Source organism: Heteronotia binoei, chromosome 6, assembly GCF_032191835.1.
Source record: "Heteronotia binoei isolate CCM8104 ecotype False Entrance Well chromosome 6, APGP_CSIRO_Hbin_v1, whole genome shotgun sequence".
Lineage (NCBI taxonomy): Eukaryota > Metazoa > Chordata > Lepidosauria > Squamata > Gekkonidae > Heteronotia > Heteronotia binoei.
Genome location: NC_083228.1, coordinates 91,242,882 through 91,260,007, shown reverse-complemented (window position 1 = coordinate 91,260,007; position 17,126 = coordinate 91,242,882). Strand labels below are relative to the sequence as shown.

The window sequence follows — 17,126 nt, the reverse complement described above, 5'->3', positions numbered from 1 at the left end:
CAGGGCGGCTCACAACATAAAATCCCACAACAATTAAATTAATGAGTATTAAAATTACACACTCATATACAATGATTAAAACAGTTAAAACAGAATACTGAGTTGGTGCTATTCTGGTGGCGACGGCCTTCTTGCACTTCTCTTAAATACAGGTGCTGAGTAAATTGAATGCCAGCTGGAAGAGGATAGTCTTGCAGGCTCTGCAGAACTGCACAAGGTTCCGCAAGGCCCTCACTTCATCTGGCAGTTGGTTCCACCAGCAGGGGGCTACAATTGAGAAGGCCATGTCTCCAGTTGATTTCAATCGGGCCTCCTTCGGCCCAGGGATTACTAATAGATTTTGTGATCCCGATCTAAGTTCTCTCTGGGAAACATGTGGGGAGAGACGGTCCCTAAAACAGCAGAATTTAATCCAGGAGCTCAACAGTTGGTGTTGCCTCAAAAATCAGTCCTGTTAACTTAAGTCACAAGAGATCAGAAACCAGTACCCCCTCCAATACATCTACCTCTTGGAAAAAGAAAATCTATCTTAAACTCCAGTTCTCCCTCTATGGAAACTCTCCCCTGAGACAAGCTTTTGCTTTTAATCACTGATTCCAAGTATGTACATGTCAGCACCAGTATCTATACATTTTTACCCCACTCTCCCTCCAAGCTCATGGCGGCAATGGTTCTTCTCTGATCATTAGATTATATCTTCACAACAAACCTGTTTGGTAGATTAGGCTAAGAGACTAGCTCAAGTAACCTTAATGGTTGAACAGGCATCTAAAGCTGGGTTTACCCAGTCCTAGCCCACTCAGTCCTTCACCATTATGTCACACTAGTTAATAACAGAAATCTAAATAAGAACTACTAAGGAATGGCTAAAATAATACTCCTAATTTTAAACCAAAATGTAACTAATACTTACTGTTAAAGAAGTCTGCATGTACTGCCTTTTCATTGGCTGCTAAATCCATCAACAGACCTGTACTTCCTCCAGCCTGAAAAATAATGATATATTTATCATCCATAACAAAATATAATTAATATGTACACAATCTTGGATTTTGTATCCATTGATCAGGGTTTTTTTAGATATAGAATCATAGAGTGGGAAGGGACCTCTAGGGTCATCCAGTCCAACCCCCTGCACAATGCAGGATATGACACTAAACCATTTCTCCTCTGTTTGTTGACAGTTGAATATCAACAATAACAAATTCATTCAAATTTATGCCCCATTTTATGTTCTTAAGTAACTAGGTAATAATAATAATGCCAAAACTACCTGACAGTCACCAGGGGCGAACTACCGGTATAAGGAAGATCTCTGACGCAGCAATTGCAGAAAAGCACCAAAAGGGTAGTGAATCACAACAGATCTGAAATTCTCCATTATATGTTCGGAAACTTCCCAACAAAGCATTTATTCACATTTTTTTCTTATAACATTAGAAGAATATGGAGAATATTTTTTTGAAGTGTGTGAGCACCCTCACTCCCTTAAAGATCCAACTATGAAGTGAAATTCAACCAACACGTGGCTATTTTCCATACACATACATACGGTAAAGCTCCATAAACCAAGGCAGGTCACAAACATTTTGTCACAGTAATTCTGTTAATCGTCAAGACACCTTAAAACACCCCTGTATTCGCTGCAACATACTAACACAGATACCCCACTGGAACGTCCTTCCATGCTTTCCCACCCTCTTTCAGCTCCTTGGGGGTCACAGACCTAGACATATTACTGTGCAAGGCGCCCTGTAGACTACCAGCACCGAAAATGTTAAATCACCTAAAGTACAACTTAAACAGAGTTACACCCTTCAAGATCAATAGCCTGAACGGAGAATAACTCTGCTGCCATGGTACCGCAAGAATACTGCACCCCTTCTCCGGGACCCCCAGAGCGACTCATTTGCCAAGGGAGATGTTAGCCTCGGGGGGGGGGGCTGCCTAGCCTACTCTCCTGTCTCGCCCTAGAACCCCACCCAAAGGCGCTATCGTGGCAGTCGTCTCACCTCGTCGAGGTCCACATAAGGACCCGCGCCCTCAGGAAACATCTCATCCACCGCGGGCTTCATCGCAGCCGTCAAGCTTCTCTCCCTTCTACTAACATCCGGTCGGAATGGGAACTGACTTCCGGCCAAAAGCTACTTGGCTACTCTAGGCGCGGGAAGAGGCTTCTCATCTATGGTGTCCCACCGCTGGCTCGGAAAGGCTGCCGTTTTGAAGGGGGCATTTGCCTTGCATCGCATGCTCTGCCCAGATCTGCGAGAAAGACAGTCCCATGTTACGCGGGCGCTAGTGAAATTGGTTTCTAGGAACTGCAGTCGAATTTATTCTTCAGGAAATATGCTGAGGATCGGGTTGTGTTTTGTTGTCAGCTCCTCCCTTCATGCCTTAAACCGTACTGTACAGGAGGAAGTTTTGTAGTGTTTTGTAGTGGATAATTTCTAAAGTGAAAAGTTGGGGTTCAAACCTTCCGGAAACCCTGTCCTCTAATTTTAAAGCAGGTTGCTCTTGGTGGGCCACGTCTTGTAGTTAATCCTTGGTGATTGGATAAGTATATATTCTACGCATGTGGGTGAGACCTCTGTTATTTGTTCTTTCTTTGTTGAAAGGGTATTTGATGCTGCTTATTTGTAATTCACTGAGATGACACAAGATGTAGTGTATTGTAAAAGGGAACTAGATAAATATATGCAAGACAGACTGACCAAGAGCTATTAGATTCAGGTGAGTAGCCCTGCTGGTCTGAAGTAGCAGAACAAAGTTTTGAGTCCAGTAGCACCTTTAATACCAATGTTTTATTCAAGGTATAAGCTTTTGTGTGCATGAACACTTCTTCAGACACAATGACCTGGAAATTAGTCCATACATATATGTAGAGGGTGAGCAGTAAACTGTGACATAATGTAAAAAACAGAATGAATTTTAGAATGTAATGTAATTTGGAGTGGTAGAATGGAATGTATTTATCTGGTCTGGGGACATGGGAGATAACTCTACATAGCAGGCCACCCCACTTCAAAGAAGAAACTGTAAGGTTTTCTTCATGCTTGAGAGAAGATGGATGGAGCGTGATGGCAGGGTCTCAGTTAATTACTCTCAGCATTCCACAATGAAGGATATGTCTGCCCATGAATCTCCAATTTTGACATATTTATTTCACTATGTTTACCCCCAGAATTAAACTCAAACAAATGTAACCATATAAACTAAACTTGTTGTTCCTGTTTGGTCCTTGATTCTGTTAAACATCTTCATTATGCTGGATGCTAATTTACTGCTCATCCTCTGCCTATATGTTTTGACTGGTAATTTCCATTTCATGTATCTGAAGAAGTGTGTGTGCACAGGAAAGCTTATAACTTCAATAAAGCTGGACTAAAACTTTGTTCAGCAGCTATTAGCTACAACAGGTAGATTAAACCTGCTCAGAGGCAGTGTATCTTAGAACACTAGTTGCTGGTAGGCAACAACAGGAGAAGGCTGTTGCCTTCATTTCCTGCTTGCAGGCTTTCCAGATGCATCTGGTTGGCCATTGTGCAAATCCACATGCTAGACTAATGGAATCTTTTCTAGACACAGGTGGGCAGCTGTGTTGGACTGAAGCAGTAGACAGACTGACCAAGAGATATTGAGATTTTGAGTCCAGGGGCACCTGGACTATTGAATATTGGAATATGTTCCTTTAACCGCCCTGAGCCATTTTTATGGGAAGGGCGGGATATAAGTCATAGAATAAATAAATAAATAAATAAATAAATAACACAGCACCCCACCTCAAAGGAGATGATGCTGTCAGTTTTTGTTTGATAATTTGCTGTTCACCTATGTATATATGAAACATTAGCTTCCATTTCTTTGTATCTGAAGAAGTGTGCATGCACATGAAAGATCATACCTTGAATAAACTGTTGGTCTTAAACATGCCAGCCACTGGACTCAAAATTTGTTCTAGAATCCTTTCTGTGTTCCAGCTGGGCTTTTCTTGTGTTCGTAGCACCCAAACCAATTAAGATTAGTGGATTCCTTCTGAATTTTGTGGGGTTTGTTTCCATAAACTGTGAGATGGGGAATGTGGACCTAACCCATGAACAGTTTCACAGTCATATGTACATGATTTGTGTGTTGGCTTCCTGCAGTTCCCACTCCAAACTGCACTGCCTGGGACATGTTCAAGGAACTTCATTCCACCCCACCCCCCATGGCATAAACTGTCCAGGGAAGGAATTGATTGGCCATTGTGTGAAATGTAGTTATCTATATATAGGACTCATACTACTTCCTAACCTCTCTCACCAAATATTAGTTTAAATAAATGGTATGATGAGTTTTGTGCCACTGAGAAGTAAATGGTGCATAAAAGTTATTGCAAAAATCTATAAATAAAACATTTTCCCACAGCAAGTTAGGCATTTATTCATCTGAAGAAGAGCTGTAGCCAAATATTTCCCCTTAAATAGCTTTAAAAATAGGAATTAATATGCATTATCAAAAGTAAACCACATGAGAATAAAATAATTCTTTATTCAGATTGCAGTATATAAAATTTATAGATAATCTGCTAAAAAGAAGTCATGATAGCATCATTAGCATTTTAAAACAGAAAGAAACATGAGAAGCTGCATGCTTGATACAAAGGAAGCCTTATAACAACACAGTTGTTAAGCAAGCACTTTTGGTGTTTCTTGGCAATAGTAAAACTCATTCAATCTATGAGCACTGGGATTAGCCCAGCAAGTTAGTGCTCATGATATGGAACAGCATATCCAAGAGTATTTCCAAGTGGCTGGTGAGCAAAGAAGGTTCTGGCCATCTCATTGATTCTGTGGTATGCTCCCAAGGTCCGGAAGTACTCCACATATGACCAGAAATCATTGGTTGAAAAAGGCCAGTAAAGCATGCCTGCAGGTTCTCTGTAAGGGTCTAAAATAAAATAACAGAAATCTTAATGTATGATGATATTTTCAGCGAACAAAGCTTAATATAGGATCTAAGACTCCTGAAATATGCACCTTTCATTTTAGCCCTAGGACTGGTACAACCTTGACCAGTCAATTTCATAGAGTATTATTTATCCACTTTATTTATATCCCTCCTTACTCACTTGGACTCCAGGTGGATAATAAAATATGGAAAATAGAAAACAGCTGCTGCTATATGTGTTTTTCCCTGTATGTGTTTTCCCATTAATGAAACAAAAGACATGGCAACAAAAATATTTAATTTAATAACTTCAGAGTTGTTTGTCTGACTTTTTTGTTGTTCAGTTGCACAGTCGAGTCCGACTCTTTGCGACCCCATGGACAAAGTCACACCAGGCCCTCCTGTATTCCACCTGACTTAGAATGTAACAAAAGCTAGAAAAATCCATTGGTTTTTTTAATGCCTACAAATGTCCAGGGATGCTGGTATAATTTGGAGAGAGGGAAGAGAAAAGGGAGCAGAACTAGAACACATAAAATCTGAATCATAAACCACAGAACATCTTTAAAATGTGGTGTAAATACAAATAACTCTATGAATATGAAATGCGGGACATAATACCTGAATTTCAGTTTTGGACTGGATGTGACACATTACTGACTTTTAATCAGCTTTGTTCTGTACATTCATATTATGTGCTCAGTTGGGGGAGTCAGTTACCATCTTTTTGATGCTGTAGCATGGCCAATGGCTGGGGCTGATGGGAGTTGTAGGCAAAAAACATCTGGAGAGCCAATGTTCCCTACCCCTGTGTGGTTCTATACTGTGCTGCATGCAGAAAACTTTAAAGTTCAGTACTGTTGTACATATGTGGTTCTTGATTCAGCAAGGCAGCATTGCAGTACATGGCATTTTGTGCTGCGATTTCATGATTCACCTTCAAACTCACTTCCGCTTTATTTGTTTGTTTTTTATTTATTAAAACAGTTATTTATATCCCACCTTTCTTAGTGGTTCAAGGCAGCTTACGATAACTGTTAAAACCAGAAATAATATCTTTCTTCCTTCCCCATTTAAAAGATGCCTGCCATTCTAACCCTCTCAGAAGGCTTCAGTTTTTATATAAACTTTGTAACCTCTATTACGAAGGTGTATATATACTAAATCCGAAATAGTATATATACTAAATACTAAATACGAAGGTGTATATATACTAAAGTCCACTTGCGGAGAGGGCGGGATATAAATGTAAAGTAATAAATAAATAAAATAAAATAAATAAATCTAAAGCTAGTGACAGAGCCGCCCTGAGCCTGCTTCAGCGGGGAGGGCAGGATACAAATTAAATATTATTGTTGTTATTATTATTATTCCCAGGGTCTCCCTCTGAAATCAACAGAAGCTTCTTTTCTGATATTAATGAGCTCTTGAACAATGAGATTCCAATTATAGGTTTGGGGCTGGAGGTGGAAAAGAGAACTTTTAAAACTTTACCGTCTTCATCCTCAATAGGCCTGGCATCTGCAAATAAGCAAAAAATTCATCACCACTAAATCCATAATGGAAGAACTTTGCAGAGCAAATACCTGCTCTGTCGCGCAAAAACAAACCTCTAAGCTTCTTGCTTCTAAGCTGTCTGAATAAAGACTCTTCTGTTTTCCCCATCACTCATTATAGATCTCTACAACTTCCACTAATGAGGGAACTAAATGTTAATTATATTCCTTTACTAGCAAGACTATATGCACAGAGCAGAACACAGGTCATATCAAAGGAGATATATTTAAGTAGAGCAATCAAGATACCTGTCAGTGCATTCACCAGCATACAGATGCAAGCTATGCCCACAGATATTAACTTCATCTTTCTTGGGCTTTATGATTTTTCTTTCTGAAGTATAATCTGTATGAATGATAAATGTCAGAATATAGTAAGACAGACTCCATTATGTATTTATCTTCTGTATCAAATACATTTTTGATTTTTAGACAGCCCCATCATTTGAACACATTTCTTTAAATTATTAATTGCTAAAATGTAATTGTAAAACATATTTTTCTTTTCCAGATTTTGCCTAACCAAAATTTTACTTGCATCAGAATGAAATGTAATGCCTTGAAAGCACTTACGGCTGTGGTTGATTTAGTTTTGCCTCAGGAATTACCTTTTCCCTCTTTCTCTCAGATCTGTAGAGCTCTGTACTTTTGAGTACGCTGCAAGATCCTGAATGAGCTTCTATTGCTGCAAAATAGCTGTACTGTTTGAAGGAAACTGTAGGGGAGTTTGTCAGGGAAGGAGCGTCACATCTTTAGCACACCAATCTGGCTTTTTCATCCTAATCTTCAAATATTTACAGTGTGATCTGAAGATGACTTGCTAAACTAGCACAGACAAGGTAATGGTGGAATTTACTGATAGTTGCACTAGTGCAAGGTTTTAAAATTGTGACAGTCAACTACACATTATTTTGCAGCATAATCAAGCATGCCTGGAAACACTGTAACAATTGGATTTTAGCAGGTTTCTTCTGGTGGAAGTGGATACCTTTTGTTTGCCCCAGCAAATTCAACCATTCTCCTTTTGACCCACACAGAAAAAGGAACTGTCATGAATAGAGGCATGAGTACTTCTCTCACTTATGCTGGCAGAGAGTGGATGGGATCCAACCCTACCAATACATGCTATTGAAAGAACAGTAATAGAATGATAGTCTAGTGCCCCGGTCACATGTGCAATTCCCCCCATTACCAAGTCGCCTTTTTTTTTACCTGTTATAATTTGGAGCATGGTCGTCAGATCAGATGTTCCATTCTCAGCCCGGCTCATCGTGCGCCTGTATCGTGGTTGCTCAATCAGATGGCCAGTCTGGATCTGGACCTTCTTTTTAATAAAAATTGCTTTTGTAGCGCATGTGCATAATCACCAGCTCAAGCACCCCAGCGGAGGGAAAAAACAGGCTTTTCATGCGCACACGCTTCATTGGCAAAGTGTTTGTGTCGGACTCGCCATATTTTCATGATCCTTCTGTATGGTTATTCAATCCGATTGGCTGGCAAAGTCCATGTTTAGCTTTCCCGCAGAAATTCAAACACCAAATAGCGATATAGCTAAACATGAAGGTGGAAATATCAGGCACAATTGCTGGTCTATTGTCACAGGGAGTGGGGATCATCTCCCTGCTTCTGTCAGTTTTGTGGAAACATGACCAGCGTTTGATTGCCTGTCGGAGAAGGTGATCTGTTCTCAGGCAGCGTTACATCGCTAGCCATAGAGGAAGGAACCACCGTTGTTATATCTGCTGCACTGTTAATTCCTCCTACTTTGTTGGTCTTGTGGAGGCATCCTCTTCACGCCGCTGGTGGGTCTTCCCAAGATCCTCGCAGTGGTGGAGGATTTTTGTCAACTGGATCTGGGAAAATGAACACTGGATCCAGAACTTTAGAATGTCCAGGTTGGTATCGAATGGAACTACCTCTTCATAGTATTCACCTTCGGATCAATCTCTTCTGTTCCCAGGCGACACTTCACATTGGATTCCCACAATTCATGGACAGGAGCAACGTGAGAACCAGGTCCCTGAGACCTGGCCTGAACGGTTTCACCCTATGATATATCACTGTTCCCACGTCTTCTGAAACAGTGGTCCCCAACCTTCTTGGCACCAGGGACCTGTTTTGTGGAAGGCATTTTTTCCATGGACCGGGGGGTGGGGGTGCGATGCTTTCAAGATGATACTGTTGTGCACTTTATTTTGGTGTGGTGGTTAAGTGTGGGGACTCTTATCTGGGAGAGGGCTGATCATCCTTTATTGATTTCTCAGATTGGGGATAACTCGCCACGATTTGCTCTCCCTCCAATTGTTTTTTCTGACAACCACAGAAGCACATGCCTTGCTGTGTCCATTGGACACACTGACAGGCCAAGTGCAGGGATTGTTGATGGTCTTCCACTGTCAAGAATGATGAACATGTAATGTGTTGTTGAAAGCCCAGACTCTTATAAACCTGGGCCTATTAACAATACTTTTCACAACGTATCAGTGATGACGCGACATTGTCCGAGAAAGCACGTTAGGGTTAGGCGGAAGAAGCCAAGAAAAAAGAATACTTCAGAGGTGATGAATAGGGCTATTCCATAGCGTAGGCCTGTTTGTACTATTTTCGTGTGCTCAAGGTATGCTTGATAGGGATGTAACCATTTGAAAATCATTTCCTATAATAAAATTCCTCAGTTTAACCAAAGGATTTCAGTGGTCTATCTCTGTAATCACTGACAGAGATCCTGCTTTACCTCACCTCTTGCCGACTACCATTTTGAGCTAAGAAATATTAATATTCCCCAATAAAAAGCTGGTTGAGGTAATAACAAGTTTGGGAAGGTGACCACTATGAAATTTTTCTGTCACCCACCCTCCAGTACCTCTGGCACGCACACTTAAATCCTGTTAGAACTATAAAAACTGGGCACCAGACATTTTAAAATCCACAAAGAATATTTATTGGATCAGAAAAGGCAAGAGAGGGGGGTTAAAATAATATTGATTAGGCTATTTAAAGGCAAATCAGTTGGCAGGCAGAAATACAAAATAATGAGTCTCTAAACACCAGAGATATATCAGGCTGAGATAGCTTTAAACTATAAAATGGCAGGCTTAAGAATATATAAAAACTTGAAAAGGCAGGCAGTGCCTTCTTGGCATTAGGAACACTAGGCAGAGATGGAATAGCTCTATGCTCAGGCTTTTTTAAATCATAAAAATAATTAAAGTCCACACACTCTTTGCCATTCACACTGAGGACTCCTGACTTGTGCCAGATCAATATTCCCTCACAGACGTACACACTAACCACACTAGCCATCCTGTGTATCCTACCCCAGCTAGATTTCCAGTCTGACTCTTGGGATTCCCTCCTAGCCACAAGAATCCAGTCCCAGTATTTGTGTGTTCTCTCTCTCGGCTTGGCTTCGCGAACGAACGAAGATTTAAGAAGGGTGCAATAGTCCACGTCTGCTGCAGGCTCGCTGGTGGCTGACAAGACCAATGCGGGACAGGCAGATCTGGCCACAGTGGCTGCAGGGAAAAGTCTGATTTGGGGTTGGTGCTGTAGCAGTGCGATTCTTCCTCAATCTCCTTTTGTCCTCAAGACCAGCTATGCGTGCGTTCTCAAAGGAAGAGACAGCCTGGTGGATGGTGTGCCTCCATGCTTTGCGATCTGAGGCTAGGTCAGACCACTGGTGATGGTTGATGCGACAGGTGCCAAGGGATTTCTTCAAGGAGTCCTTGTACCTCTTCTTTGGTGCCCCTCTATTTCAATGGCCGGTGGAGAGTTCGCCATACAGGGCAATCTTGGGAAGGCGGTGGTTTTCCATCCTAGAAATATGCCCTGCCCAGCGCAGCTGCATCTTCAGCAGCACTGCCTCGATGCTGGTAACCTCCGCCCACTTGAGGACTTCAGTGTTGGTCACAAAGTCACTCCAGTGGACGTTGAGGATGGTGCGAAGGCAGCGCTGATGAAAGCGCTCGAGGAGTCGCAGGTGACTCCTTGTTAGAGTGTGTTAGAGTGTTCTCATTTGAACCAGGAGTCTGCCCTGATGTGCTGACAGATCTCCTCAGAGTTTCTCTTCACAGAAGGTGCCTGGTTTTGCCCCCTTCTGCCCAATAACTCTCTCACAGAGAAATTGTTCTGTCTCCCAAGGAACTCGGCCCACAGGCTGTCTCAGCTCCTTTCCAGTTGCTTTCACAACTGACTAGCTTCAGTACTCTGACTGAACTCCACAGTTCCCAGACTGAACTGAACTGTTCCGAAACACAAGCTCAACTCTGAGGCATTTTTCCTGCTGCCAGCCTCTTGCATTTCAATACATTCATATAACCTTGGTTACAGCCCAGCCAATCGTTACAAGCTGTCTCCAGCTACTCAGGCTAGCTGCCTGAATCCATTACAGCAGACCAGGGGTCGTTTTGTCAAAAAACAGGTGATGGAGCTCATTAGCATAATGAGCCACCCTGAGCCTGCTTTGTAGGGGTCCCAACCCTCGCGCCCTGGCGGGGGACCCCAGGATTTCCACCCTCTTCCCCCGCTCCCCCCAAAAACGGAAGCGGGGGGAGGGGGGAAATGGCGAGCCGCAGCCACCCCCTCCCCGCCCAGTGAAGCCGTAGGCGGCGGGCCCGCTGGTGCCCAGCAGCAGGAGGAGGTGGCGGCGGCGGAGGAGCTGTCGGCCGAGGGCCTCGCTGGCGGCGTTGGCGCAGCAGGAGCGCGGCGAGGAGATCGGGCGCACCGGAGCAGCGGAGGCGTTGGAGCCAGGCGCGGCCCAGGGTGGTGAGGGAGCTCTTGAAGGGGTGCAGCACAGCCCCGCCAGCCCCCGGCCCCGCTCTCCATGCCCGTGCCACCACCCTGCTTCACCCAGGCCTCCAGCCTCAGGCGGCCGCGGAGGGGCGGGGAGGATGAGCGGGAGGAGGAGGGAGGGACAGCTGCTAGTGCGGCTGCGGCGCGAGAACCTGCGGCTGCATCGCTTGTCACAGCCTTGATATTGGCTCCACTCCTAACATCTCCTGGCTCCACCCCCAAAGTCTCCTGGCTCCACCCCCAAAGTCCCCAGCTATTTCTTCAATTGGACTTGGCAACCCTACTGCTTTGGCAGGGAGGGCGGGATATAAATGTGAAAAATAAATAAATAAATAAAATAACTCATTAGCATATGCTGTCCCCCACCAGCCAAAAGCAACCCAACACAAGAAAGGAGAGCCCTGGGTGAGAGCCCTGGGTGTGTAGGAAGGTAACCAGCCCAAGCAGGCCTCACTCACCTGGGGCTCTGCTTGGCTACCTCCCTACACAGTCAAAAGGCCAGCAAGCCACCTGCCTCCCAAAATCACATAAGTGGAAAAAGGGTGGCATGGGCTTCTCCAGGGATTAATGCGGGGGGCATGGCAAAGCTCCTGGTGGCTGGCTGGCTGCCCGCTCTCCTAATCCAGGGATTGTTATGCAGCTGCACCTACTATTCAATGGACAAAGTAGGTGGGGAGGAGGAGGGGAACCCTCAGAAAGGTTCAGGAGCTGTGCTCCTGTGAGCTCCTGCTGAATTCAAGGCCTACAGCAGACTATTCTTTTTACTGTCTATGCCTTAAAACAAAATAAAAGGAAAAACACAGAGAATGGTGGGTAGGAATTTATAATACAGCAACATCTCCATAGCCTTGAGTGCCAGACATACTTGCTGATTAAATTCATTTCTGTGCCTGGACTGTTCCATGGCTTTGTAGATTGAGAAAATCTTATTTGGCCTTTCCCTAGCTGTTACAACTATGTCAGATCTGCTGAAAGATGATTTGTTGGCCATAATTCAATCAAGAACCTTGATGTTGGTTTTTTGCTTTTGTTTTTCAGTGTGGTATTGTCAGCCAACTTACACCATGACATCATTGTTCAAAGCTTCCAAAGTGTGAGTGATGAGCTTATTCATATTTTATACTTTAAATTTATGGATCATCCATTTATGGATCATGCAGTCCATGAGTACGCAGGACTCTGGGCGATGTACAACAGAAGTTAAAAACATCAAAGCATAAGATTGTTAAAATTAATATATAAGTCATTCCTTAAATTCAATTAAATAATCTCCAGTTGTGAGTCCAGATGGCATCACTAATTTGATTTTAAACCCATTCTGGACTGTGTTTCTGCCTCACAGGCAAGGTATGGAGAAGGCAGAAATGAAAAAAAGATGAAAGAAAAGAGGAGGGTTCCGGTCATGATGGAAACCATTGCTGTCCTCAACCAAAAGCCTGGTGGAACAAAAGCCATACAAGCCCTATGGTATTGCATTAAGTCCCTCAGGGCCCTGGTGATGTTTGGCAGAGAGTTCCACCAGGTAAGAGCCAGGACTGAAAAAGCCCTGAGATGGATATCTTTGGGCCAGGGATCACCAGTGTTTTCAGTGTAGCATAGCAATCTCCCAGGGACATACCAGAGGAAGTGGTCCCAGGCCACTCAAGGCCTTAAAAGCCAACAAAACCTTGAACCTGGTTGGTACTCCACTGGGAGCCAGTGTAGCTGCAGCACAGGGTGTATATGTGCCATCTGTGGCGTTTTTGTCAGGATTCACACTGCATTCCAGATCAGTTGGCGCTTCCAGGTCATATAGCATACAGCAATCAGTCGTGTCCCAAGCTTTATTTATTTATTTATTTAATTCCATTTATATCCCACCATCCCCACCAAAGTGGGCTCAAAGCAGCTTACATATTCATGCATATGCATGGGCATAACATATAATAAATAAGATAAAAACCATAAAACAATTTAACAACCATAAGACATAAAAATTTACAGAACGGGCAGAAACCAGTAGGCTTGAATTCCCAGAATTTAATGTTTCACTTTAGACCCTTTATCAAAAACCGCTGCTGATTCAATTTCAAATATTCAACACATCACAAACCTTCAATAATTTCCCTTATACTAGTCAAAAAATATACCAGGTTTGACAGAAAACATTTGGAGCTGTGACATGCTAGCGCACAACTGGGATTAAATTGGTTTTGTGGTTTTTAGTTGCAATTATGTAGCATATCCCAAGATGAATTCTCAGTGCTCTAGGACATAGGCACTCATAAAGAGCCAAGAGTTTATCACTTCATCTTGCAGCAAACTATTTGCCATCTGGAAAAGAAGGGGATTTCCCCTATAAAATCTCTGAACATTTAACAAAAATGCGTATTTATAATGTTCCCACAGTTAACATTTTAGAGACAGTAATGTATTATCATATCTCTGACTTCACAGTGGTATGTGTTATCAGTTGGTGGTGCGGAATATTTTTGTATTCAAGTATCCAAATATTTCTGATCCTACTACTTTTGGATAAATTAAGTTGTGTGACATATTAAGTTGTACACAAATATCGTATGCATGGAGTATGAGAAAATGTGATGTAACAGCTGTTTCAAACTTTGCTTTTATCTCACTTTGTACCAGAACCCCCCAAATAAGGGCACAAGAGACATGTGTGCAGTTAATGAGTTTAGTGTCATGAGCCCTGACGAGGAGGAGCTGGAAGGGTTAACAGACCTGAAAGTTGCAAGCCATTTCCTCAGCTGAACAAACAGCAACTGGCCCATCATTCACTCTCCAGGCACCATTGTCAGCTGCTGATGATCAATCTCCTCCAAGCTCTTCTCCTTCCATCTCAAGAGTTCAAAACAGGCTCCGGAAAGAACTTTCAGAGCGAAGACATGAGGCATGCCAATGCTTCAGGTCTCTCAGCCCTGAGTTCTAACAGTCACTGCCACCCAGGGAGCAGGCTGATTGAGACTCCCATACAGCTCCCACCCAGGACCTGATAACCTTGTGGAAACAACAAGTCTATTCTCTGACTTGCATCCACGCTCCTTTCTGATCCTGACCTGCTTGATTTCCTTGGCACCCTGACCTTTTGGCTTTTGGACACTGACTTCTGATTCCGGTTTGTGATTCTGCATTGGTGACTTGGCTCCTGCTTGACTTTCTGGACTTTGATCTTGGACTGGCTTTGGACTCCTGCCTGCCTGCACCCTGAGAACGTGACATTTACGTATTTTATAGTTAATGGTTGATTTGGAGCAGAAAACCTGCCTTAGATAGTTTGTGAACTGCTGCTAACAAGCAGTCTACTGTGGCTACCAGTGTTTCGGTAAACCAGCCCTGATTGCAGCAGTTCACATTCCCACTGGCCTTGTTTGTCTCCATCTACGGATAAAACAATGTCAAGAGCTGTTAAACCCTATCTCCCTCCTCCAGCATTGCTGCTCAAGCAACTAAGGGCTCAGGTGATGCTGCTCAGCCGCCAAGAGCTTTCCTGCCCCAGCCCACTCAGCTGTTCGCAGCAATGATGGGCTATCTTGGGAAAAGTTCCTCATCTATAAATGGTTCTGAGTGCTTGCCAGTTAGTGTTATTTGCTCTAGCAACTTGCAGTATTCTTGCCTATGCTGTTTGTGCCCTAGTCAGTTAAAATATCAGGCCACTGTAACAACAACACCGTCTTCTCCAGGAAAATGTAAAGTGGCAGGGCAGGGGGGGAAATCATCCCATCTGGGCCAGCTTTATGGAGACTAAAATAATTGCTGTTAAGCCAAATGGTAACCTGCTTAAACCTATCATATTGATAGGGAAGGAGGGTGGGCCAGTGTGCCTCAAAAACATGTTGTTGTGGGCAGGGTCTGACTTCTGTGGTCTCCCAAGCCCTTCACTGATTGGCTGTCATTCACAGACTGTATCAAGATATTTAATGGCACCCATAACTTTGGAAGAACCCTCTTTTGCTGGAAAATACATCTGCAACACACAGTTATGATGACTGCCTTTCTGAAGACTTTTTCACTTCACTAGTCACCTATATATGACTTCCCAAAGCTAAATACAGCTTGAGGAGTTAAAAATGAAATAGTACCACTAAAGGTTTTATTTTTAAAAAACAGAATAAGAGAAGGGAATATTTTGCCTACAGCTTTCCTGCTATGTTCCAATGGGTAAAAAATGATTTTGGCTTACAGAACAATTGATCAATTTTATTTTTGTTTTTGTTTTTAATTCTAAATCTCTGGAGCAGAAGACTTGACTCTGCTTTTCACTTGCTTGGCGAGGATATATGTAAATGCCTAACTCAGCATGCCAAATCAAATTCCACTCTAGCTGGAGCCTGTCCAAAGAGTACCTTCTGTACTTTCTTGTACCATGCAGCATTTTTAATATGCTGAAAGCACACACATTTCCCTGTCTCCTAAGCTCCATCTGTAGCAGCAGTGGCATGTGGGGCATTACTCAATAGTAGACTGTCTCTCTGTTATTCTGTGTTTATTGTCACGTGCCCAACAAGAACTGGAAATTCCAAGAAAACACAAGTCTTGACAAACCAGCCATTGCAGTTCCCAGGCAGACACTGAAACATGCAATAACACAACACTGGTTGAAAGAACTCAGTATCCGCTATTCTTCTATCTCTGATAAACAGTTTCTTTGTTAGATAGAAATATTTTTTAAATAGATATAAATATTTTAATTTAATTTAATTTTTGGATTTTGGACCCTATCCTGCAAGCACATTAATTGGTATGCTGAGATATGAAAGGTCAAGTTTATAATGGCATTATTTTGCAAAGTCACTTATGGATAGAAGTTTTGGGTAGCATTCTCAATGATGAAATTGACTGGGGTCTTTTAAAATTTAAGACACTAGGTTTAACCCCGCCCCCCGACACCTCCCAGTTCTATATTAAAGGAACAACACATTCTTACTATGCATCTTTGCAATTGTTACTCTCATTTTACAGAGAGGAAACTGAGTTGGTTGCTCAAAGTTGCCTATCAAACAGATCTGCACCCAGATCTCTAATTTCATAAGAATCCACAGACAGAACAACAGAAGCACAGCTGCTCACCATTTGCTCCAGGCAATCCCAAAATCTTTGTCCAAGTGAGTACTTTTGTCTTTTGCTGGGAAAATACTGTTAATAAAGAAGGAAGGTACCCCCTCCCTACTGGATCAAACCACTGGTCCATCTAGTCCAGCATCCTGTTCCCCACAGTGACCAACTAGATGTTTCAGAAGGCCTCCAGCTAGAGATGCATAAACACCAGAGATGAGTGCAGCTTGTTACCGCCCAGTGCAAGATCTTCCTGTGCAGTGGGCTGTATTATGCCATGTGCAAGGAGGCCCAACAAACAGGCTCCTCCCACTGCTGCCACTGCCCAGTAATACCAGAACTTCTCTTTTGCCTACTACTATTGCCACCGCCCAGTGGACCTTCCTGTGCATCTCCCCCATTCTCATTTGATAAGCATATGGACAAGGTATCAGTCAGCCATTGTAGTTAGCAACTGTTAATAGACCAAAGATTTCAGGTTTCCACGGCTGGTAACATTAGGGTTTGTAGAATCTTTCGGGCTCAAGTGCCATGTTCTACTGGAGAAAGTTTTCCTTCCAGACGTTTCGTTCTCAGCTGCGGAGAACATCCTCAGTGGCGTAGCAGCTGGAGCAGGCGCTCTGACCTTCTTGGCTGCTGTGCATTGAGTCAATGCACAGCAGCCAAGAAGGTCAGAGCGCCTGCTCCGGCTGCAACACCATTGAGGATGTTCTCCGCAGCTGAGAACGAAATGTCTGGAAGGAAAACTTTCTCCAGTAGAACACGGCACTTGAGCCCGAAAGATTCTACAAACCCTAATGT

At 43.1% G+C, this 17,126-nt stretch overlaps 2 protein-coding genes across 3 annotated transcripts in view; both read right to left on the bottom strand.

Annotated features, from left to right (window-relative positions):
• COPS9 (COP9 signalosome subunit 9) overlaps window positions 1–17,126 on the bottom strand; it is a 40,153-nt gene that overhangs the window by 1,930 nt on the left and 21,097 nt on the right. The window contains exons 2-3 of the mRNA XM_060242151.1: window positions 2,013–2,105; window positions 914–986 (exon numbers count right to left, since the gene is read on the bottom strand). Of these exons, the coding sequence (XP_060098134.1) occupies window positions 914–986; window positions 2,013–2,075 (136 nt within the window). The 5' untranslated portion in view covers window positions 2,076–2,105. The remainder of the gene's footprint in view (window positions 1–913; window positions 987–2,012; window positions 2,106–17,126) is intronic.
• Window positions 4,508–7,226, bottom strand: OTOS (otospiralin). 2 transcript variants are annotated; one of them, XM_060240874.1, is made up of 4 exons: window positions 7,091–7,226; window positions 6,732–6,828; window positions 6,421–6,447; window positions 4,508–4,926 (listed from the first exon to the last, which is right to left on the bottom strand). In XM_060240874.1, the coding sequence occupies exons 2-4, from the start codon at window positions 6,787–6,789 to the stop codon at window positions 4,742–4,744; spliced, it is 270 nt and encodes an 89-aa protein (XP_060096857.1). In that variant the 5' UTR covers window positions 6,790–6,828; window positions 7,091–7,226; the 3' UTR covers window positions 4,508–4,741. The 2 variants fall into 2 exon arrangements, with proteins under 2 accessions (XP_060096857.1, XP_060096858.1); XM_060240875.1 differs by having other exon boundaries at window positions 6,732–6,825; window positions 7,041–7,135.

Coding starts and splice junctions, on each gene's coding strand:
- OTOS (XM_060240874.1), bottom strand. CDS start 6,789: ATGAAGTTAATATCTGTGGGCATAGCTTGCATCTGTATGCTGGTGAAT. Junction 6,448..6,731: donor GCTGGTGAATGCACTGACAG/GTATCTTGATTG, acceptor GCTTATTTGCAG/ATGCCAGGCCTATTGAGGAT. Junction 4,927..6,420: donor GCCTATTGAGGATGAAGACG/GTAAAGTTTTAA, acceptor ATTTTATTTTAG/ACCCTTACAGAGAACCTGCA.